A 25,306-nucleotide genomic window follows, 5' to 3' on the forward strand; every position below is an offset into this window, starting at 1 on the left:
TGAGTATACTTGTCCATATTTTGTAAATAATCCTGTATGCATGAAAAACTAAAATATATGTTAACAATAATCACAATCATATGGTACATTTTATTTCAAAAAACTGTGAGCAAATGGGTTAATGTGAGCAGAGTGAACATTGATGAGCAAATAGCTAGCTGCAGTCAGACACCAATCAAGAAGCTTAAAGAGTGATGATATGTTAATTTCATCTGACAGACATCATGATTAGGAAGCGATCACACATGAAAGTAAGTATTTTAACTCAATCAATACTACAATACAATTTAATCAATTGATTGAATAAACAAAATAAATGTGTATCACTACACACACTCTTGTAACTTTTATGTTTTACTACATCATATTACCATATTTACAATAATTACCTTTTTGCTTTATTGTTTTTATTCTTGCCTGAACTGACTACCTTCCCTTGTACTCTTTTTTCCCTGTTCACCCTTACTTGCCGCAAGCCAACATAATATTTTCTAACTCCCCTTTGTGCCTATTTTCCACCTTGTCACTCTATGCCATTCAGTTTCCCCATCATTCACCATACAATTTCTGATGATTCTCACTATTTCTGTAAGATTCATTTCCTTCCGATGACCTATTATAGTCTGTTCCTCAACAAAGGTAATCAAATCAATAGCTTTAACCATTCTCTGGACATGGGCATACTTTATGTGGCATCAACCGAAGAGTGAGGCGTCATAAAGAGGTTGATATCTCGCAATGTCACCACAGGTAACGATAGTTGCTGCAAACCACATCAACGAGTGACACCATTGTAGATACACCCACCGCCATTTTGCTACACCACTTCATCCACTCATCTACATAGGACTTCTCTGTCGCAGTCCATGATCATTAACTAAAATGACAGCATGTGTTCTAGAAGGCCAACTGTGTGTTTAATATCTTAGGTAGAACTATAAGTAGCTATGTTAATGTGCCCTGATGGAGAGTCTTTCATTTTTCAGAAACAGTTGTAAATAATCACGACATTCTCATGGAAATGGACTGTACAAAGTTAAGCAATTGTTCCTGTCTAATTTGTAATAAAGTGAACTAATATTTTATGTGTTATAGTACCCACTCAGTCTCCCCCAAAGCAAATCAAAGTACATTCCGTTGTACCAGTGGGTGTATTTATATACAACTTTACATCCCCTCTATGTAAGGTGGACAAAGTCACTCCCACATCAGAGGTGTGACCATAATTATCTGACCAATCAGAGTATGTTTTTGAAAACAGAAATTCATAAGAAACAAGCATCTTTCCAGAATGACAAAAATTTTAAAACAAAATTTGGAGTAAATACCACATGGAATCTAGACAAATCAAAATTTATATAACAATGATGAATTTGGTGAGTCTATATAATTGTCGATCTGTAACACAAGCAGGTAGAACAACTGCTTCAGAACATGCCTATAAATTCTAATTATGACTAATGTCATTCTAAAGTGATTTGTGGATAGAAAATAATCAGCTAGAGTATTTAACGCTCCATGGGTGCACACATTATCACAGAAAGATTACTGACTCAGGCTATATTATTAAACAGCAAAATCAGCCACCAGGTCCCAGTAACACTTATCTGTCTAATAATTTCCAGGGGTAACAAGAATTTGATTTCCAGTATTTCATATAATTACTAAGAAAATGCTAAAAAAATTATAATGATGTCATAATCTACACATTCTACATCTACATCTACATTTATACTTCGCAAGCCACCAAACGGTGTGTGGCGGAGGGCACTTTACGTGCCACTGTCATTACCTCCCTTTTCTGTTCAAGTCGCGTATGGTTCGCAAGAAGAACGACTGTCTGAAAGCCTCCGTGCACGCTTGGATCTCTCTAATTTTACATTCGTGATCTCCTCGGGAGGTATAAGTAGGGGGAAGCAATATATTTGATACCTCATCCAGAAACGCACCCTCTTGAAACCTGGCGAGCAAGCTACACCGCTATGCAGAGCGCCTCTCTTGCAGAGTCTGCCACTTGAGTTTGCTAAAAATCTCCGTAACGCTATCACGGTTACCAAATAACCCTGTGATGAAACGCGCCGCTCTTCGTTGGATCTTTTCTATCTCCTCCGTCAACCCGATCTGTTACGGATCCCACACTGATGAGCAATACTCAAGTATAGGTTGAACGAGTGTTTTGTAAGCCACCTCCTTTCTTGATGGACTACATTTTGTAAGGACTCTCCCATTGAATCTCAACCTGGTACCCGCCTTACCAACAATTAATTGTATATGATCATTCCACTTCAAATCATTCCCCACGCATACTCCCAGATATTTTACAGAAATAACTGCTACCAGTGTTTGTTCCGCTATCATATAATCGTTCAATAAAGGATCCTTATTTCTATGTATTCGCAATACATTAAATTTGTCTATGTTAAGGGTCAGTTGCCACTCCCTGCACCAAGTGTGTATCCGCTGCACATCTTCCTGCATTTCACTACAATTTTCTAATGCTGCAACTTCTCTGTATACTACAGCATCATCCGCGAAAAGCCGCATGGAACTTCCGACACTATCTACTACATTAAGAGGTATATTCTTACAAATGGTTTAACATAGTCAGTCAAGTTCTACAGTTAGAAACTGTGTACATGTCTTGAGGCAGTGTAATTCATGGCATGCAAATTACCCAGACTATATTCAACCTTTATTTGTGAATCAGAGCACTTACTGACTTCCAACAAACTTTACACATAATTTCAAATCTTTTTGAAACTTTTTCTCAATATAACCCCCACAAAATAGTTAAAGGAAAACTGCATTTTCGTTGTTGGTGCTGTACAATTTCAGCATCAGGCATTACATTTTAATTTATTACTGCTTCTTACTATTTCTGTAAGAATCATTTCCAGCTGATGATCTATTATAGTCTGTTCCTCCAGAAAGGTAGTCAAATAAATAGCTTTAACCATTCTCTGGACATAGACACACTTTATGTGGTATTGCCCCGAGAGATAACGCCCACAAAATAGTGTACGGAAAACTGCATTTTTGTTGTTGATGCAGTACAATTTCAGCATCAGGCATGACATTTTAATTTATTACTGCTTTACTGCGAATTCTATTTGCAACACATTTTGCAGATGATATCTACAAACACCGCTGTAAGGACAGAAAAAATTATATCATTGTACACCTCACTGTTAAAAGAGATATGACACCCTAAACATTGAGGTGTATGATAGACTAGCTCATTTTAAAAAAATGGAGCTGTTTTATACATGGTAGTTCTATTCTTTAAAGAATCATGTAATCATGTGAGTTTGTGTGTGTGTGTGGGGGGGGGGGGGGAAGAGGGGGGAGAGGAGGTTACTCTGATTTTACAAGAATACGGAAAGACTTTTCTTTCAAACCTGTGAAAAATTTATACTGTTAATGACGATAGTGCACTCCGACTGAACAATAATATACAAGTTTACACAAGTTTCAGTCCTTGCTATAGCCTGTTATTATTTTCATTCTCTTCACACCTGTTCTAATGTACTTTTTACATCCTTGTCAACATGGTGCACATTTATGAAAAAAATTATATGTGAGGCAGACAGAATGGTGTCAGTAACTAGTAACAGTCAACATTAAAAGACACTGCAACAGCACATGTCAGCCAATTCCAGATGACACTAATATACAGGGTGTCCACAGAAGAATGCTAAATATTCAGGGAAATGATAGGAACAATCATTTGAAGCAAAAGGTCTAGTAAACATGGGGTCAAAATGCATCTTTGATGCGGCAAAACGAATCTCTTTTACTGCAAGCTCTTGATTTCCTTGTTTTCAAAGGTGGTAGTAAGGACCAAAATAAGAAAACTTTCCTGTAAATATGGTTTCTAAAGTGCATATATTAAGAGCTAAGAGCACTTGTTCATCTCCACAACTGTGAAATTCATCTCTTCTACTGAACAAATATTCGTAACACTTAACATGTCCATTTTCGAACCCAAAAATCAAACAATAGAAAATCCAGGATGGGCAAAATCAAACAATGGAAAATCCAGGATGGAATGTAACAATATTATATTAAGGAAAAGTTGCTACTCACCATACAGATGAGATGCTGAGTCGCAGATAGGCACAACAAAGAGACTCTCACAATTAAAGCTTCCAGCCATGGACCTTCATCAACAATAGACACACATGACTCTGAGAGTCTTTTTGTTGTGCCTATCTGCGACCCAGCATCTCTGCTATATATTGAACAGCAAATTTCCTTCTCATAATACTGTTACATTTTAGAACCCAAGTAAAAGAGACGGTTTTTTCTTGTTTGGTATATACTACCTCCTCCACAAACATGAAAGGGAAGAGCTTGCAGCAGGAGAGACTTGTTTCACAATACTGAATCTGAAGAAGTGCTCACAGTTCTTAAGAAATGCATTTTAGAGCCCATGTTTACTAGACTTTTTTGCTTCAAATAATTGTTCTCGTGGTATCCTTCAATACTGACCATTCCACCTGTGACACCATGTACATAATTAGAAATAAGTCACACGTAGAAGTGTGATCTGCTACAACACAACTGATAAGTTTGTGACATTAAAACTACAAAAATAGTTTTTGGATATATACTGATGCATAGCAATACCTGCAAGAGGGAGCTGGCTCGTTTCTCCCAGAATGTACGGCATCCTACAGCTGTAATCATAGCTGATGCAGTTGCTGACACATAAGCAACACCTAGCTGTGTTGTTGTCACATCAGAATTTGCATTTCTATTTGTGTAGTTAACAAGAGCATTGAACGACTGGTTCACCCACTGCCAAAATACTACCGCAGTGGATGTCCTGGAGAAGAACAATGGGGCAGAATTGATTAAAATGTTATTTTAAAAGAGATATAATAAAGTTATTACATAACACAGATTTACATTAACCTAATCAACAATCTACAAAGGAATGAGCCCAAAATATACACAACAGTCCAATAAAAATTTAATAAAGTTTTCAAACAATGGAAACTCCAGGCTGGAATATTCACAATATAGGAAAAGATAGAATGCTACTTAGTGAAAAGATGACTCGTTAAGCTGCAGACAGTAACAACTAAAAGAAACTTACAAATAAGCTGTTAACCAAAAAAAGAAAGAGAAACACTCACTATTCAATCACACAAGCAAGCACACCTCAGGCATCTCACAATGTGCTCGCATCATGTGCTTGCTTTTGTGAATAAATGGTGTGTGTTTTCTTTCTTATTCTGACAAGGGCTGTGGCCGAAAGCTTATGTGTAAATGTCTTTCAATTGTGCCTGTCTGCAACTTAACTTGTCATCTTTACAGTAAATAGGAATCTACCTTTTCCTATATTGTTAATGAAATATTTAGCTAGCCAAGCAACAACACATATACAAATGAACAAAACATATCAAATGCATTACTTATTTAGCCAGTGGATTGTGGAAAAAGAGCGGAAATAACAGGAAAATATGAGATTGCTGGGGGCTCAAGTGGAAGAATTAAGAAATATTAAAACGAACAAGACAACTGAGAAACAGATAATGGAATTATAACAACCGAAGGCTTTCAAAAAGCTGAGAAGCAAGTGGGGATCCGATAAGTTATATATAAAGGAAGTATGAATGAAACCAAAACTGTGAGCAACATAGTGGGTTAAGAACTGAAGTACTACTGTTACAGGAGGGGAGAGGAGAGGGGTGGCAGCAGGTAAGAAGCCAGCTTTCCTACATAGTTAAGAAGCCATCATGATTATCACTATTGTGTTGTTGTATAGGGTGAGAGAGAAAGGATGGACATTTTTAGAACATACAGTATTCAGGCTCAGGCAGTAGGAATGGGGAGGACTGATGTGATTATGTGTTTGGTAGCTCCTGCCATTTTGTTTAGTTGAGGTCATGGATCCTTTGGCTGTGCAGCACCGCGGGTTTGCTTACAATAGTTTTGTGCGTAATAATGAGCCTGTCGTTGCAGTTCAGCACGAGTTTGATCGCCATTTCAGTCTTATGAGACATGATAGGGTTCCCACTTGTAACATCTTTTTTCATTGGGTTGAATCATTTTGTTTATGTGGAACAGTGATGAAAAGAAAACCACCAGGGGCTCCTCACTTAGTACGTGCTGCAGAAAATGTTGAAAGAGTTCAGTCTGTAATCCTGGTCAATCTGCTAGGAGACATTCTGCTGAACTGCATCTCAGTAATCATTCAGTAAGTTGTATTTTGCATATTGATCTAGGATCAGAACTGTCATTATTGGGCCACTGAAAATCCAATGAGAGACCATTATATAGTTCCAAAATGACTGCTCAGTCTGCTGTGACAGGTATAGATGTTATTGGTCCATACTTTTTCCAAGATGATAAAGGGAACACTGTAACCATAACCTCAGAACATTATAGACAGATGATCACTGAATTCTTCCTAACTTAACTACAAATAAAATGTATTCCTATCAGGAGAATTTGGTTTGAGCAGGATGGGGCCGTAGCTCATACAGCAGGAATGTCAATGGAAGCTATTTGGACTGTTCTTCATGACTGCGTCATTTCCCGGTTTGGTGACATTAGTTGGCTTCCTCATTCTCCAGGCCTGTCCATGTGCAACAGCTTTTTGTGGGGTTCCTACAAGTCATGTGTATATGGGCATAAACCACATACACTTGAAGAACTGAAGGAAACAGTTCGTGTGGAAGTGAGTGAAAGACAACGTCTGAGAGCGGCTTGAGGAATGCATTGCCGAAAATGGCTGCCACCTGTGAGGCATTGTTTTCAAGCAGTAACATGGCAACATCATTTGAGTATTATTCTGTAACTAAATTTGTTTTTTGAAGTGTAACTAATGGTATATATATATATAGGGAAACATTCCACATGGGAAAAATATATCTAAAAACAAAGATGATGTGACTTAGCAAACGGAAGTGCTAGCCGGTTGATAGACACACAAAGGGTGGCAGCTGTAATAATGGAGGTACTGTTGTTTGTTGGTGGGTTTCATATGGACAGACATGTGAAGCTGGCCATTGGACAGGTGGAGGTCAACGTCAAGGAACGTGGCATGGGATTTGGAGTAGAACCAGATGAATCTGATGGAACCAAAGGAGTTGGTAATGAGGATCACCCTGTGGCTAAACATGCCTTGGTGCACGGACAGCACATCTTGGCACAGTGTTACACCGTCCGGGTTATCTGGATACTTCCCACTAACACCAACCTGTCAGAACTCCAGAGATGGGAACTTGCCCTTCAGTACATCCTCTCTTCTCGTTACCTGCCAGGCCTCAACCTCCGCTAATTTCAAGTTGCCGCCGCTAATACCTCACCTGTCATTCAACAATTCTTTGCCTTTGTACTTCCGCCTCGACTGACATCTCTGCCCAAACTCTTTGCCTTTACAAATGTCTGCTTGTGTCTGTGTATGTGTGAATGGATATGTGTGTGTATGCGAGTGTATACCTGTTCTTTTTTCCCCTTAAGGTAAGTCTTTCCGCTCCAGGGATTGGAATGACTCCTTACCCTCTCCCTTAAAACCCACATCCTTTCGTCTTTCTCTCTCCTTCCCTCTTTCCTGATGAAGCAACCGTTGGTTGCGAAAGCTTGAATTTTGTGTGTATGTTTGTGTTTGTTTGTGTGTCTACCAACCTGCCAGCACTTTCGTTTGGTAAGTCACATCATCTTTAGATATATATATTAAAAACAAAGGTTCCAAGACTTACCAAGCGGGAAAGCGCCGGTAGACAGGCACAATAAAATAACACACAAACACACACACAAAATTTCGAGCTTTCGCAACCGGTGGTTGCTTCGTCAGGAAAGAGGGAAGGAACCCACATCCTTTCATCTTTCCTTCTCCTTCCCTCTTTCTCTTTCCTGACGAAGCAACTGCCGCTTGCGAAAGCTCGAAATTTTGTGTGTGTGTTTGTGTGTTATTTTATTGTGCCTGTCTACCGGCGCTTTCCCGCTTGGTAAGTCTTGGAACCTTTGTTTTTAATATATTTTTCCCATGTGGACTTCCACATGGGAAAAAAAATATTAAAAACAAAGATTCCAAGACTTATCAAGTGGGAAAGCGCCGGTAGATAGGCACAATAAATAAAACACACACACACACACACACACACACACACACACACACACACACACACACACACACACACACAGAATTTCTAGCTTTCGCAACCGACTGTTGCTTCTTCAGGAAAGAGGGAAGGAGAGGGAAAGACGAAAGGATGTGGGTTTTAAAGGAGAGACACAGACACAAGCATAATGTCTGCCTGTGTCTGTGTATGTGCGGATGGATATGTGTGTGTGTGTGTGCGAGAGTACACCTGTCCTTTTTTCCCCCTAAGGTAAGTCTTTCCGCTCCCGGGATTGGAATGACTCCTTACCCTCTCCCTTAAAACCCATATCCTTTCGTCTTTCCCTCTCCTTCCCTCTTTCCTGAAGAAGCAACCATCGGTTGCGAAAGCTAGAAATTCTGTGTGTGTGTTTGTGAGTTTTATTTATGGTGCCTATCTACCGGCGCTTTCCCGCTTGGTAAGTCTTGGAATCTTTGTTTTTAATATATTTTTCCCATGTGGAAGTTTAAAACAAAGAATCCAAGACTAACCAAGAGGGATGGCACCGGTAGACAGGCACAATAAAATAACACACAAATACACACACACAAAATTAAAATTTTTCCCATGTGGAAGTTTCTTTCTATTTTATTTACAAATATAAAAAATCCTTTTTGCCTCACCCAATATTTTCACTACAAAAGCATACTGAGCGTTTATATAAATTTGCAGGGTGTCATCAATAGTCGCTACCCATCAGTGTTTCTAATCTTGAAGAATTGCACACACTTTCATTGGAAATACTGTTCATTTTTACATAAATATTGTGACTGACTGCCTCAACTATTGATAGTAGGTTGGTATATGTACACAATTTCTGCCTTTTGAATGCTGGTGTTCATTTTGTTGTTGATATGTGATATCTTCACTTTAGAGCATTGTCTGAGGCATACCTCTACATCAAACTGGGAAAGACATTGCCGTATGGCTTAGAGAGAGATGGTAAGAATTACCAACATTTGTCACTTACAAAAGGCATATAATTTGACCACTTCACCGGTACAGCAAGATGAAACACCCAGACTGTTTATTTACAATCATACAATGATCACTGCTCCCACCATTGGCCTAAGTTTATCAGAGACCACGAAATGGAGCAGAAGTTAAGTAATTACGGAATTAGAAGCAAGTTTAACAGATGGATCCAATCATATTGTGGTGAAACAAGGACTGTACAACTGCGAGAGATACAGAGGCGAGCGAATTTGCCGGCACCACATCAACATAAAACACCTGTGCTTAACAAAGGAGTGAACCATAAACCTAAGAGCGAAATTACAAATTGAAATAATTTTTCCAAACTTTGTCAGTGTATGCTTCAGTATATTAATATTAACAGTGTGGAGTCTCAGAATGATCAAATGAATATGTTTCACTAAAAATATTATTTTAAGAAAAAAAATAAATGATGCTAAATAATGAAGCTAGAAAGCTGACAATTGTTCAGAGGGTGAAGTGTATGTCACAATCAAAAGTTGGAACGCTCAACTTGATATTAGAGCAATAGGGTGAAGTGTATGTCACAATCAAAAGTTACAATGCTCAACTTGATATTAGAGCAATATTTTGGTTAAAATTGACATTTTTTTTTTCGAAAAATTGAAGGCACTAAATATTAGACTCAGAAAGGTGAGAATTCGTATGTAGTCTCAGTTTGATATAAAATCAATAAATACATAATACCAATAAGCTATCTATATTAGTTTTCAAGTAATTTACTAAAAACTAAATTTGGAATCAAAACTTCCCTATTCATAATAGATTAAGCATCATTTGCTTTTCTTATAAGAAGTTCTAATTACAGCACTTGATTACACTGATGAAATAATACAGCTGTACCAAGTTTCAAGACTTTAGTGTAAATAACAATCAATACAAAGAATCTAAAAGACGCAGTTCAGATGTTATGTTCTATTATTGGTTATGTTCTAAAATCTGTAGCAGGCAAGATTTGAATTTTTCAGTAACTAAAGCACACACACAACTAGACTGCAGCCTCTGGCAGCTGAATCCACACTGCGAGCATCAGCAGCAGTGCATGATGGGAGAGGCAACTGGGTGAGAGTATGGAGGAGGCTGGGGCAAGAAGGGAGAGGGATAGCAGGGTGGGGTGGGGGACAATGAAGTGCTGCTGGGGAGCACAAAGGACCAGGTGGAGAGACGGTAGGGCAGCAGTTGGGATGTTAGATAGAAGGCAGGGGAGGAGGGGGGAGGGGTGCAGAAAAAGGGAGAAGTACAAATACAGAGTGTGTTGGTGGAATGAGGGCTGTATGCTAGAATGAGAACAAGGAAGAGGCTGGATGGGTGAGAAAAATGACTAATGAAGGTTGAGGCCAGGAGGGTTACGGGAATGTAGGATATATTGCACAGAAAGTTCCATCAGTGCAGCTCAGAAAAGATGGTACTTGTGGGAAGGATCCATATGGTGCAGGCTGTGCTCAGCAACACAGTGGTCTACTTGTTTCTTGGCCATAGTTTGCCATTCATGCGGACAGGCAGCTTTTTGGTTGTCATGTCCACATAGAATGCAGCACAGTGTTTGCAGCTTAGCTTGTAGATTACATGACTGGTTTCACAAGTAGCTCTGCCTTTGATGGGATAGGTGATGTTTCTGAGCGGACTGGAGCAGATAGTCGTGGGAGGATGTATGGGCCAGGTCTTGCATCTAGGTCTATTACAGGGATATGAGCTATGAGGCAAGGGGTTGGGAGCAGGGGATGTGTAGGGATGAATGAGTATATTGTGTAAGTTCAGTGGACAGTGCAATACCACTGTGGGACGGTGGGAAGGATAGTGGGCAGGACATTTCTCATTTCAGGGCATGATGAGAGGCAGTCGAAACCCTGGCGGAAAATGTAATTCAGTTGCTCCAGTCCTGGGTGGTACCGAGTTACAAGGGGAATGCTCCTCTGTGGCCAGACAGTGAGATTTTGGGAGATTGTGAGAGACTAGAAAGATAAGCCAAGGGAGATTTGTTTTTGCACAAGGTTTGGAAAATAATTATGGTCTGTGAAGCCCCCTGTGAGACCCTCAGTATATTTTGAGAGAGACCACTTGTCACTGCAGATGCGACAACCACTGGGTGTATGGAAGGGACTTCTCGGTATGGAATGGGAGGCAGCTGTCAAAGTGGACGTACTGTATATGGTTAGTAGGCTTGATATGGATGGAGGTACTATGAGGGCTGCTATATATATTTCTGGCCTTGGCAACACTAAGTGTTGCCAGGTGCAATCTGACATTTCCATTGGAAAGTTTGACATTTTTTAGCATAAATGTACTCAGAACTTTTTGACTTACGACAATTTTTTTTTCTTTTACAGGGACTTGAAGAAATCAATTTGGCACAAAAATGGAATTAACTCGTGAACATTTTCGTGCGATCATTTTTCACAACTTTCAACGTGGATTATCACGACAAGAGTGCATCGATGAACTTAAATCTTTGTATGGCGACGAAGCACCATCCTATAGCACTGTGAAAAACTGGTACAACGAATTCAATCGTGGTCGACGCTCGCTCAAAGACGAATTCCGTGAAGGTCGTCCAAAAACAGCCGTTGTGCCAGAAAACATCGATGCCGTACGTGAACTGATAATGCAAGACCGTCATGTGACATACCGTGAGATAGAGGCATGCCTAGGCATTTCTCCCACCAGCATACATTCGATATTGCATGAACACCTGGCCGTAAAAAAGGTTTGTTCTCGTTGGATCCCGCACAATTTGACAATCGCTCAAAAGAAAGCTCGTGTGGATTGGTGTAAAGAAATGCTGAAAAAATACGATCGCGGTGCTTCAAAAGACATTGATAAGATCGTCACAGGTGACGAATCATGGATCTATGCGTATGAGCCCGAAACAAAACAGCAATCGACCGTGTGGGTCTTCCAAGATGAGCCAAATCCAACGAAAGTTGTTCGTGGAAGAAGCACTTCGAAGCAAATGGTCGCCTGTTTCTTCGGCAAAACTGGTCATGTGGCGACTGTTCCGTTTGAGCAACGTAGGACGGTCAATTCTGAGTGGTACACCACCATTTGTTTGCCTGAAGTCTTCGGAGAAATTCGAAAAATGAACAAGAGAAGACGAATCATTGTGCACCATGACAATGCGAGCTGTCACACATCGGCTCAAACCAGCGCCTTTTTGACCGGCCAAAACGTCGAAGTGATGGGTCATCCGCCGTACAGCCCTGACTTGGCACCCAATGACTTCTTTTTATTCCCACACATCAAGAAAAAAATGCGTGGTCAACGATTTTCGTCGCCAGAAGATGCTGTTGCAGCATTCAAAAACCATGTTTTGGAGGTGTCTCAATCGGAGTGGAAAAAGTGCTTCGAATATTGGTTTGAGCGCATGCAAAAGTGTATAAATCTTGATGGAGAATATTTTGAAAAACAATAAACCATTTTCGTTGATAAATATTCGTATTTTCATTATTAGGCCAGAAATATATATAGCAGCTCTCGTAATGTAGCCAACATCTATGAAAAGTGGTTTGTTGGGTTGAGTAGGACCAGGTGAAGCTAATGGGGCAGAAGCTGTTGGGGTACTGGAGGAATGAGGATAGGGTGCCCTCGCCGTCAATCCAGATCGCAAAGATGTCATCAATGAATCTGAACCAAGTGAGGGGTTTAGGATTCTCGGTGATTATGAAGGATTCCTCTAGATAGCCCATGAACAGGTTAGCATAGGATGGTGCATTGCACGTGCCCACAGCCATACCCCGGATTTGTTTGTAGTTAATGCCTTCTAAGGAGAAGTATTTGTGGGTGAGGATATAGTTTCTCACAGCAACTGGGAATGAGGTTGTTGGTATGGTATCCATTGGGCATTGGGAAAGGTAGTGTTCAATAATGGTAAGGCCAGTGGCATTAGGAATGTTAGAGTAAAGAGAGGTGGCATCAACAGTGACGAGCAGGGCACCGTGTGGTAAAGGGGCAGGTGTGCGTCGTCTCTTTCCAACAAAGGCCTTATTGGCCGAAAGCTTATGCTGTGCATATCTGCAACTCAACACTCCTTTCAGAGTATGCTGATGCAATAGTTCCCTACTTAACAATCATTTACAACCACTCACTTGACAAAAGATCTGTACCCAAAGACTGAAAAGTTGCACAAGTCACAACAATATTCAAGAAAGGTAATAGGAGCTATCCACTAAATTAAAGGCCCATAACATAAATGTCAATATGCAGCAGGATTTTGGAGCACATATCGTGTTCGAACATTATGAATTACCTTGAAGAGATCGGTCTATTGACAGATAGTCAACAAGGATTTAGAAAACACCGTTCTTGTGAAACACAACTAGTTCTTTACACACGCAGAGTGTTGAGTGCTACTGACAAGAGATTTCAAACTGATTCTGTATTTCAAGCTTTCCAGATGGTTTTTGACACTGTAACACACAAGCAACTTTTAATAAAATGGCATGCTTATGGAATATCATCTCAATTATGTGACTGGATTTGCGATTTCCTGTTAGAGAGGTTATAGTCTGTAGTAACTGATGGAACGGTTCTGCTGCTAGGTAGTTCTCATGGTAGAGGTGTGGGCCAGCAGTTGCAGGAAGTGTTGGGGAGTGAGTACCAGGTCACCAGCACTGTGAAGCCTAGGGCAGAGTTAGCTCAGGTTATGTAGGAATTTTATGAAGGAAGTCCAGGTAATGATAGTGGGTGGAGTAGGGAACAGTCTTGACAGGGAAGGGGAATAAGATGTAGGTGGTGACCTGGTAAAGGTAGCTACTCAAACTGGCGGCACTAATGTGCATTTCATGCAACTGTTTCAGTGTCATGATTGGCCTCATCTTAATGCGGCTATTAGGTGTGTTAACATGGGGCTGGAGAAGGCACTGATGGGAGAGGGCATGGGTCACATTTCAGTAGTGCCAGTTGGGTCCATCAGTAGATCGGGTTTCACCAGGCAAGGCCTGCACCTCGATAGGTATGGGAAGGGGAGGCAGGCAAAGCTTATATGTGACAGTGTAGTGGGTGGAGGTGGGATCACTTGTGGAAAAATTCCTGTAGTAGTTGGATTGGACTTTTTTTTTAGATTGAAGTCAGCTGATAGGTACACCCACTTGAAAGGGAGACCATCTAACTAAGGGCTCACCTTCAGAGGAAGCCATGTTTCCAAGCAGAGAAGGCATTAGCATATTTCATCAAAATATAAGGGGTATTAGAGATAAACTTAGTGAACTGCTTATAAGCATTGACTCTGAAATTATTGGTATATCTGATCACCACTTAAATACACTACTGGCCATTAAAATTGCTACACCACGAAGATGACGTGCTACAGATGCAAAATTTAACCAACAGGAAGAAGATGCTGTGATATGCAAATGATCAGCTTTTCAGAGAAACGGTGTTGTGATGCCACGTGTAAGCAGGAGAAGTGCGTACCATCACGCTTCCGACTTTGATAAAGGTCGGATTGTAGCTTATCGTGATTGCGGTTTATTGCATCGCAACATTGCTGCTCGCGTTGGTCGAGATCCAATGACTGTTAGCAGAATACAGAATCGGTGCATTCAGGAGGGTAATACAGAATGCCGTGCTGGATCCCAAAAGCCTCGTATCACTAGCAGTTGAGATGACAGGCATCTTATCCGCATGGCTGTAACGGATCGTGCAGCCACGTCTCGATCCTTGAGTCAACAGATGGGGATGTTTGCAAGACAACAACCATCTGCACGAACAGTTCGATGACGTTTGCAGCAGCACGGACTATCAGCTCACAGATCATGGCTGTGGTTACCCTTGATGCTCCATCATAGACAGGAACACCTGTGATGATGTACTCAACGACGAACCTGGGTGAACAAATGGCAAAATGTCATTTTTTCAGATGAATCCAGGTTCTGTTTACAGCATCATGATGGTCGCATCCGTGTTTGGCGACATCGTGGTGAACGCACATTGGAAGGTGCACAAGAAGGTATGAGATAGATTATATAATGGTAAGACAGAGATTTAGGAACCAGGTTTTAAAATGTAAGACATTTCCAGGGGCAGATGTGGACGCTGACCACAATCTATTGGTTATGAACTGTAGATTAAAACTGAAGAAATTGCAAAAAGGTGGGAATTTAAGGTGATGGGACCCCGATAAACTGACTAAACCAGAGGTTGTACAGTGTTTCGGGGAGAGAATAAGGGAACAACTGACAGGAATGGGGGAAAGAAACACAGCATGGGTAGCTTTGAGGGATGAAGTAGTGAAGGCAGCAGAGGATCAAGTAGGTAAAAAGACGAGGGCTAGTAGAAATCTTTGGGTAGCAGAAGAAATACTGAATTTAATTGATGAAAGGAGAAAATAAGAACAAGAGTGGCAGGAAGTTTATAACGACGATAACATAGATGACAAATGTCGTGCTTTCCTTAACACATTTCTCATGCTCACTGGGAGCTGCTTCCCATTAAAATGTTCTAAATGGGGTACTAGCAGTAAAAGGCAGCCTGTGAGGCTGACTAGTGGAATAAGAATGTCATGTAGAACAAAGTGGGAATTATATCAAAATGTTAAGAGTAATCACAATCAAGATACAGTAGCGCATTACCAACAATACTGTAAGGTGCTTAAAACATTACTGGGAAGGCAAAAAGTATGAAGTATGCAAATAGAATAGCTAATTCACAGAATAAAATTAAAACCGTATGGTTAGTAGTGATGGAAGTGTCTGGTCAGCAGCACAAGGTCGGTGATATAAAGTCAGTTCGTAGTAAAATATTCCTGTTGCTGATAAATCAGATATAAGTCAGTATTTAACAATAATTTTTTTGAGCATTGCTGGTGAATTAAATAAAAATTTAGTTTCTACAGGGAATCATGTAACTCTTCTGGCAAATGCCTTTCCAAGATTGATGTCTGAAATACTCCTCTGTGATACAGACAAGGCTGAGATTGAGTCAACAACTGAATCACTGAAGACTAAGGACTTTCATGGATATTATGGAGTGCCTAGCAGAATATTAAAGTACTGTGCTGCACATGTTACCCCTGTATTTAGCCATATTTGTAATTTTTCCTTTAGGGATGGTCAGTTTCCTGAATGATTAAAGTACTGAGTAGTAAAGCCACTTCACAAAAATGGAGAAAGGGATAAGGTAGACAATTTTAGACCTATTTTTATGCCATCACTGTTTGCTAAAGTTATTGAAAAGGCTGTGTATGTAAGGATAATTGATCATGTTATATCACATGATTTGCTATCAAATGTACAGTTCGGTTTTAGAAGTGGTTTAGCAACTGAAAACACTACATTCTCTCTTCTCTGGGAGGTACTGGATGGATTAAACAAAAGGTTTTGAACACTAGGCAAATTTTTGATTTAACTAAGGTGTTTGATTGGGTTGATCACAAAATATTGCTCCAGAAGGTGGACCATTATGGAATATGTGGAGTAGCTCACAATTGGTTCACCTCTTACTTTACCAACAGACAGCAAAAGGTCATTATTCACAGTGTTGAGAATGGCTGTGATGTGGAGTTTGAGTGGGGTACAGTCATGTGGGGGGTGTTCCTGGGATCAGTGCTGCAGCCATTCCTGTTCCTTATTTATATACATGATATGCCCTCTAGTATTACGGGTAACTCTAAAATATTTTGGTTTGCTGATGCTTGGTAGTAAAGGATGTTGCGTGCAACATTGGCTCAGTTTCAAATAGTGCAGTTCATGACATAAGTTCATGGTTTGTAGAAAATAAAATAATGCTTAATCACAGTAAGAAACAATTTTTACAGTTTCTCACACATAATCCAACAAAACCTGACATTTTAATTTCACAGAATGGGCATACGATTAGTGAAACTGAACAGTTCAAATTTATAAGTGTTCAGATAGATAGTAAACTGTCATGGAAAGCCCATATTCAGGATCTTTTTCAAAGACTTAATGCTGCCATTTTTATGATTCGATCGGTATCTGAAGTGAGTGAACGTTTGACACGAAAATTAGTCTACTTTGCTTATTTTCATTTGTTTATGTCTTATGGTATTGTATTTTGGGGTAACTCTTCCCATTCTAAAACAATATTTTTGGCTCAGAAACGGGTGGTTTGGGCAATAAGTGGTGTAAGTTCATGAACCTCTTGTCGACCCCTGTTCATGAATCTGGATATTTTGACACTGGCTTCTCAATATATATATATATATATATATATATATATATATATATATATATATATATATATATATATATATATATATTAAAAATAAAGATTCCAAGACTTACCAAGCGGGAAAGCGCCGGCAGACAGGCACATGAACAAAACACACAAACACACACACAGAATTACAAGCTTTCGCAACTGGCAGTTGCTTCGTCAGGAAGGAAGGAAGGAGAGGGAAAAATGAAAGGGTGTGGGTTTTAAGGGAGAGGGTAAGGAGTCATTCCAATCCCGGGAGCGGAAAGACTTCCCTTAGGGGACATATGTCTGCTTGTGTCTGTGTATGTGCGGATGGATATGTGTGTGTGTGTGTGTGCGAGTGTACACCTGTCCTTTTTTTCCCCTAAGGGAAGTCTTTCCGCTCCCGGGATTGGAATGACTCCTTACCCTCTCCCTTAAAACCCACACCCTTTCATTTTTCCCTCTCCTTCCTTCCTTCCTGACGAAGCAACTGCCAGTTGCGAAAGCTTGTAATTCTGTGTGTGTGTTTTGTTCATGTGCCTGTCTGCCGGCGCTTTCCCGCTTGGTAAGTCTTGGAATCTTTATTTTTAATATATTTTTCCCATGTGGAAGTTTCTTTCTGTTTTATATATATATATATATATATATATATATATATATATATATATATATATATATTCCTTACTGTCATTTCTTGTAAACAGTATTAGCTTATTCCCAAGAATAAGCAGCTTATACTCAGTTAACACTTGGCGGAAATAAAACCTGCATTTGGATTGGACTTCCTTAACTCTTGTGCAGAAAGGTGTTCACTACACAGCTCCATCTATTTTCAATAAGGTACCACTAGAACTCAAGAATCTTAGCAGTAATCCATGCACTTTCAAATTGAAACTGAAGAGTTTCCTCATGGGTCACTCCCTCTATTCTGTCAAGGAAATCCTTGTAAAATTAAGCTTATTCTTGTTGATTGAATTTACTTAAACTTATAGCTTGACTTTTTTCAGGTTCATAAACATTTTATTTTTATCTGTTATTAGTTTTATGTTGTAATTTCATGTACTGACACGTTCCAAGACCTTGGAGATTTGCTCTTCAATTTGGTCCTACGGAACTTGAAAATATTTCGAGCAGGTAGTTCATGAGTCCACGCGAATAGTAAACAGTTATGAAAACACACTTGACCTCATAGCAACAAATAATCCTGAGTTAATAACCAGCATCAAAACCGATATAGGGATTAGTGAACACAGGGTTGTCATAGTGAGATTGAATATTGTAATCCCCAAATCCTCAAAAAATAAGTGAAAAATATACCTATACGAAAAAACATATAAAAATTCACTTGATGCCTTCCTGAGAGGCAATCTCCACTCATTCCAAATTAATAATATAAGTGTGACCAGATGTGGCTTAAATTCAAAGAAATAGTATTGGCAGCAACTGAGAGGTTTATACCAAATAAACAAACAAACGACGGAGCTGATCCCCCTTGGTACACAAAACGGGTAAGAACACTGTTGCAGAAACAACAAAACAAGCAAGCCAAATTTAAACAGACACAAAATCCCCAAGATTGGCGATCCTTTACAGAAGCTCGAAACTTAGCACAGAGTTCAATGGGAGATGCCTGTAACAGTTTCCACAATGAGACTTTGTCTGGAAACCTGGCAGAAAATCCAAAGAGATTCTGGTCGTATGTGAAGTATGTTAGCGCCAAGAAACAATCAATGCCTTCTCTGTGTGACAACAATGGAGATATTATTGTAGACAGTGCTGCCAAAGCAGATTTACTAAACACAGCCTTCCGAAATGTCTTCACAAAAGAAGATGAAATAAATATTCCAGAATTTGAATTGAGAACAGCTGCTAACATGAGCAATGTAGAAGTAAATATCCTCGGACTAGTGTAGCAACTCAAATAACTTAATAAAAGCAAGTCTTCAGGTTCAGACTGTATACCAATTACGTTCCTTTCAGAGTTTGCTGACGCATTAGCTCCATACTTAACAATCACATACAACCGTTCGCTCAACGAAAGATCCATACACAAAGACTGTAAAGTTGCACAGGTCACACCAATATTCAAGAAAGGTAGTAGGAGTAATCCAATAAATTACAGGCCCATATCATTAACGTTGATATGCAGCAGGATTTTGGAACATATACTGTGTTCGAACATTATGAATTACCACGAAGGAAACAGTCTATTGACACACAGTCAACATGGGTTTAGAAAACATCGTTCCTGTGAAACACAACTAACTCTTTATTCGCAAGAAGTGCTGAGTGCTATTGATGAGGGATTTCAGATCAATTCCGTATTCCTGGATTTCCAGAAGGCTTTTGACATTGTACCACACAAGTGGCTCGTAGTAAAATTGCGTGCTTATGGAATATCGTCTCAGTTATGTGACTGGATTTTCGATTTTCTGTCAGAGAGGTCACAATTCGTAGCAATTGACGAAGTCATCGAGTAAATCAGAAATGATTTCAGGCATTCCCCAAGGTAGTGTTACAGGCCCTTTGCTGTTCCTTATCTAGATAAACGATTTGGGAGACAATCTGAGCAGCTGTCTTTGCTTGTTTGCAGATGATGCTGTCATTTATTGACTAATAAAGTCATCAGAAGATCAAAACAAACTGCAAAATGATTTAGAAAAATATCTGAATGGTGCAAAAAGTGGCAGTTGACCCTAAATAACGAAAAGTGTGAGGTCATCCACATGAGTACTAAAAGGAACTCATTAAACTTTGGTTACAAGGTAAATAAATCTAATCTAAATGTTGTAAATTCAACTAAATACCTAGGTATTACAATTACAAACAACTTAAATTGGAAAAAACACACAGGAAATGTTGTGGGGAAGGCTAACCAAAGGCTGTGTTTTATTGGAAGGACACTTAGAAAATGTAACAGACCTACTAAGGAGACTGCCTATACTACGCTTGTCCGTTCTCTTTTAGAATACTGCTGCGCGATGTGGGATCCTTACCAGGTAGGACTGACAGAGTACATAAAAAAAGTTCAAAGAAAGGCAGCATGTTTTGTATTATCATAAAATATGGGAGAGAGTGTCACAGAAATGATACAGGATTTGGGCTGGAAATCATTAAAAGAAAGGTATTTTTCGTTGCGACGGAATCTTCTCACGAAATTCCAATCACCAATTTTCTCCCCCAAATGCGAAAATATTTTGTTGACACCGACCTACATAGGGCAGAATGATCACCACGATAAAATAAGGGAAATCAGAGCTTGTATGGAAAGATACAAGTGTTCATTCTTTCCACGCAATATACAAGATTGGAATAATAGAGAAATGTGAAGGTGGTTCGATGAACCCTCTGCCAGGCACTTAAATGTGATTTGCAGAGTATCCATGTAGATGTAGATGTAGAGGGACTGTACACCAACCATCTTGGATCACTTAGTTTTCATGGAAGTAAGTGTTTGTGTGCCGCCCGTAATGTTGACAAAACTGTGTGGCAAGTGGCGAGATTATTTTCCACTTTTAAGGTGAGCAATTAACTTTTGGTGTTTGGAAGTCAGAGTAATAGACCATTTTACTTGGAACTTACCACAGAGGTGGCCTCTAAACTACTAATAGTGCTGTTTCCATTAGGGACATTATTATTGTTATCAGGAATATTATTAGTTTGTGCATGTGACCTTTTACTGAATATATTAATCAGTTACAACTCAAAACTTTTATTTACAAATCAGTGAAGTCGGTAGGCACTAACATGATAGCGAAGTGAAATATGCCGAAACTATTGTGTGAACAGTGCTAACATTTGCTCATGACTGTGGAATCTAAAGTGTGAAACTAGTGGAAGCTTAATTTACATGTAAACACATAAAGTACAAAATTTACGCAGAAAAGGAGTATACATACTGCAGTTATGTTACATAACCGTACACCTTCTTCTTAAAATACATACAGACATTAAATACATTTTAGGTAAAGTTGAAACAGTTCTTGCTTCACAAGTGCTTCTACTCTCTCTCTCTCTGAATTACTGGAGCAGCATAACAAGTAAACCTCATTTATCAAATCAGCAGTTCCAATTACTAACATCATAACTTCACATTGTCAGCTTTACAGGAGAAGCAAAAAAAGTTTAAAATGAACAGAATAAATCCAAATTTATTTCAGTTTTATTGAAACTTCACAAATAAAAATTTAAATATTCTATACTAATATGCTCTGTCTGTATTAAAAAATGGGCATTGTGGTCTTACAATGTTTTTCTCTGGAAAAAACTACAGTATATTTCTGTTGTAAGTTATGCTAATATAGCTTCATGATAACAGAAACTGGGAAAATAAGTATTATGATTATCTTATGCACTTTTCATAAGACATCCTCTTTCAGCAGTATTTGATACATCAACATCAGTATATGCTGCTGTACCAGTTTGTGCTGAACCCAGACTTTGATAAAAGTGAAGATAAGCAGCTGGGGTGCACTAGCTGTCTTATAAGGACGAGAGATCCTTCAGCCTCTGTTTGCTGACCGGCAAGAACCCCTGATATACTTGTTCACGGATATCGCAGGGTGATAGCTACCTTCATTCTAGATTGCTTCTGGACAAAGATACACCTTTCTTCTTCCTGATAATTGTACTTGAAGTACACTTCAGAAGGTCATCCTTCTAAGAGAGCAATGTCCCATACTTCACTCCACATCAGCTTATTTTTATTGGTGCTGTACAGCCACCATTGCTTCTGCACCACTTTCAAGTAAGTCCTGACTCATTTCATTAACTGTGTATGGCTTGCCAGTGACATTACTCATTCTAATTAAGATGAATCACTGATCCAGAACATATGAGGATTGGTCCTTCTTTTGATCAGAGTGTACATTGAGTCACCTTCATTCTGGGAGTGCCCCCTTTCTAGAAAGTGATCTGTGATTGATATGCCAAACTTATTAGTTGCAATGACAAACACAGAAAATACGACTCTGTTCCTATTTTTCCACTGCAGCTATCCGAATAGAGTTTGAATATTTTGCTACCTTCACCAGCTTTCATCTAAAACAAATGGTAAAGACATCTAGCTATTTCATTTGGATCACATGGGCAATGGCCTCGTGTGAAACATAGCACTGTCCTTCCTATTTTTCCATGTCATACACTGTGAAATTGAAGCTGGAATATTTACATTTGAAGTAATAAGGCTCATATCAGACTGAGGAGTAGCCAATACTTTCTGCAGATCAAAACATGCACACGTAGACCTGTCTGAGATTGAAGTGACTTTGTTTTTTTTCTTTCAGTTCCCTGGCAATAGCTTAATTTGCAACGTGAGAGGCGAATTTCTCTGCTGGCTTTGCTTTCTCCTCTCCAGAAGAAGTAGTGTAAAGCTCACATAGTTTACACTTAGCCTTTTTAGGTGAAAGAATGACAAATTATATTATTGGTTGAACATATCAATGCGTTGCCTTAATGTGGCAGGGTTCAAGGAGACATATTTACTTTCCTTGATCCATTCTTGGTACATACTGTGCACATTTTCAATACTCAATTCAGCATCAAGGTACTTTCAGCATGTTTCCTTGCTTGTGTAAAGTAACTCTACAAACCTGAAGCTGTTATACACTCTCACAATGACTCCTGTATTTCAGGTTGTGTTGTATTTCCCCTTTTCAAATGCTTTCCTCTCATATCAGGCAACAAAATTCCATCTGCTCCCAGCTTTTTCATGGCAGTCCTCACCCATATATTTGTAATGGCATGCAGAAACATTTTCTGCCATACCTTAATGTTATTGCCATAAACTGTTAGAGAATACAGTCTCAAAATTTTTCTTCTTGAGTCAGGTATATTTCAGGTCTGTTTACCACTAACATTTATCACATGTTGACAGATGAATTTTCACTGTCTGCTATGATCTCCCATATGCCAAAACTGTTAAAAGATATTCTGCCTGTTTCCTTGTGTTAATTTGTTATGACATTTCAGTTAGCATGAGTTGGGATCGCATCTAGCTTACATTTCAGCATTTGTGCCAAACCTCTGTTGAGGGATTCCTTCACTCTGTTATCCATGGGGATTGATTCCTATCATTTTATGGTTCTTCCTTTCATCAATTGAGTGTCACCGTGTTCTGACTGTGTCTGGTGAGGAGGGTGTTGCATTTCATTCTGCTGTGGATATGGGTGAAGAACCGTTTAAGGGTTGCGCATTATCTTGTAAGGAGTTTTCTCCTGCAATAAAGATGTCTGTCTATCTATCTATATCCGAATCCCGCTCCAGCTACAGCCGGGTCTGGGTGCTGATGAGTACTCTCCATTTGGCTCAGTCCTCCCACCACTTTTCTTCCTCCACTTGCTGCCAGGTCACACCTCTCCTTTCTACAGATATTCTCACTCCCATTTTCCACCGTGTTCTTGGGCGCCATCTAGGTCTTTTCCCATCCATCTTTAGTTCTTCCATAATTTTGGGGAGTCTCTGCCCATGCATTCTCTTAACGTGCCCATACCATCTTAATCTCTTTCTTTCAATTTCTTCTCTAATACTTTCTTGTTTAAGCTCCTATCTAATCTCTACATTCCTTACTCTGTCCATTCTTGTTTTTCCCTTAACTGCTCTAAGAAGTTTCATTTCCTCTGCTTGCAGTCTGCTCCAGTCACTTTCTGTCATTGTCCATGTTTCTCCGCCATAGGTGACAATAGGAATGTAATAATTCTTATACATAAGAAGTTTTGCTCTTTCTGAAACTTCCTTATTCCAAATCAAGTGTTTCATTGTTTGGTAGAAATTGCCTCCCTTCTATAACCTCCTATTAATTTCGTTAGTTATTCTTCCATCCCTAGATATTTCACTCCCTAAATAAGTGAAACTTTCTAACACTTTGAGGGATTCTCCATTCAAGGTAATATTTCCGTTGATCCCTTTCTCTCTCTTCCAAATACCATTACTTCACTCTTATCTTTATTTATTTTTAATCAATACCTTTCCATTATTTCCTTCCACGCATCAAGCTGTAACTGTACATCTACCTCTTTATCAAATGGTTCAAATGGCTCTGAGCACTATGGGACTTAACTGCTGTGGTCATCAGTCCCCTAGAAGTTAGAACTACTTAAACCTAACTAACCTAAGGACATCACACACATCCATGCCCGAGGCAGGATTCGAACCTGCAGCTGTAGCAGTCGCACGGTTCCAGACTGTAGCACCTAGAACCGCTCGGCCACTTTGACCGGCACCTCTTTATCACCACTTATTACCATATCATCTGCAAAAATCATCTTTTTGTCTTTTTCTTTTACTGAATCTTTAACTGCCCTATTCATTCCTTCCATCACAACATTAAAAAGTGCAGGAGATACAATGCTTCCTTGCTTAAGTCCTTGTCTTATTTCAAAGTATTCCGAGTTCCCCAGTGGTGTTCTAATTCTACTATTGTGCTCTCTGTACATTGTCTTTATTACATTAATGTATCCATCTTGTATACCTATCTTCTTCATTTCTTCCCAGAGTCTTTCCCTGTTAACAGAGTCATATGCCTTTTGTATGTCTATAAAAACCATTATCACCCTTTTGTATACTCCCAACTTTTTTCCCTCAGTTGACAGATAGAAAATATCAGGTCAATCATGCTTCTTCCTTTCCTAAACCCATGCTGTTCTTCACTCGGCTGCTTTTCTATCTTTTCACTTATTCAATTTGGTAAAATTCTTTCAAAAATCTTGGCTGTATGACTCATAAGGGTTATTCCTCTGTAGTTTTTACAAAGTCTTTTGTTGCCTTTCTTGAAGATGGGTACAATGTCTCCTGTTCTCCAGTCGTCAGGTATTGTACTATTTCTCCACATGCTTGATAGTACTCTATACAGCCGGTGCAGTCCCACTGGACATGATGCTCTTATCATGTCCACTGATACTTCTTCAGGTCCTGGGGCTTTCCCCCCATTCACCTTCTTCACAGCTTTTTCCATTTGTTCCCGTGTAATTTGTCCTAATTCTGCTTCCCAACTTATCTCAATTTCTCCATTATTTGTTGTTTCCTCATGTACCTGCTCCTCAGCGTTTAACAGCTTCTTAAAA

At 39.4% G+C, this 25,306-nt stretch overlaps 1 protein-coding gene across 5 annotated transcripts in view; it reads right to left on the reverse strand.

Moving 5' to 3' along the window:
- LOC126365936 (sideroflexin-2) overlaps positions 1-25,306 on the reverse strand; it is a 139,958-nt gene that overhangs the window by 82,572 nt on the left and 32,080 nt on the right. For all 5 annotated transcript variants that reach the window (XM_050008711.1, XM_050008709.1, XM_050008710.1 and 2 more), the window contains one exon: positions 4,630-4,828. In XM_050008711.1, the coding sequence (XP_049864668.1) occupies positions 4,630-4,828 (199 nt within the window). The remainder of the gene's footprint in view (positions 1-4,629; positions 4,829-25,306) is intronic.

The sequence above is a fragment of the Schistocerca gregaria genome, chromosome 4, assembly GCF_023897955.1.
Source record: "Schistocerca gregaria isolate iqSchGreg1 chromosome 4, iqSchGreg1.2, whole genome shotgun sequence".
Lineage (NCBI taxonomy): Eukaryota > Metazoa > Arthropoda > Insecta > Orthoptera > Acrididae > Schistocerca > Schistocerca gregaria.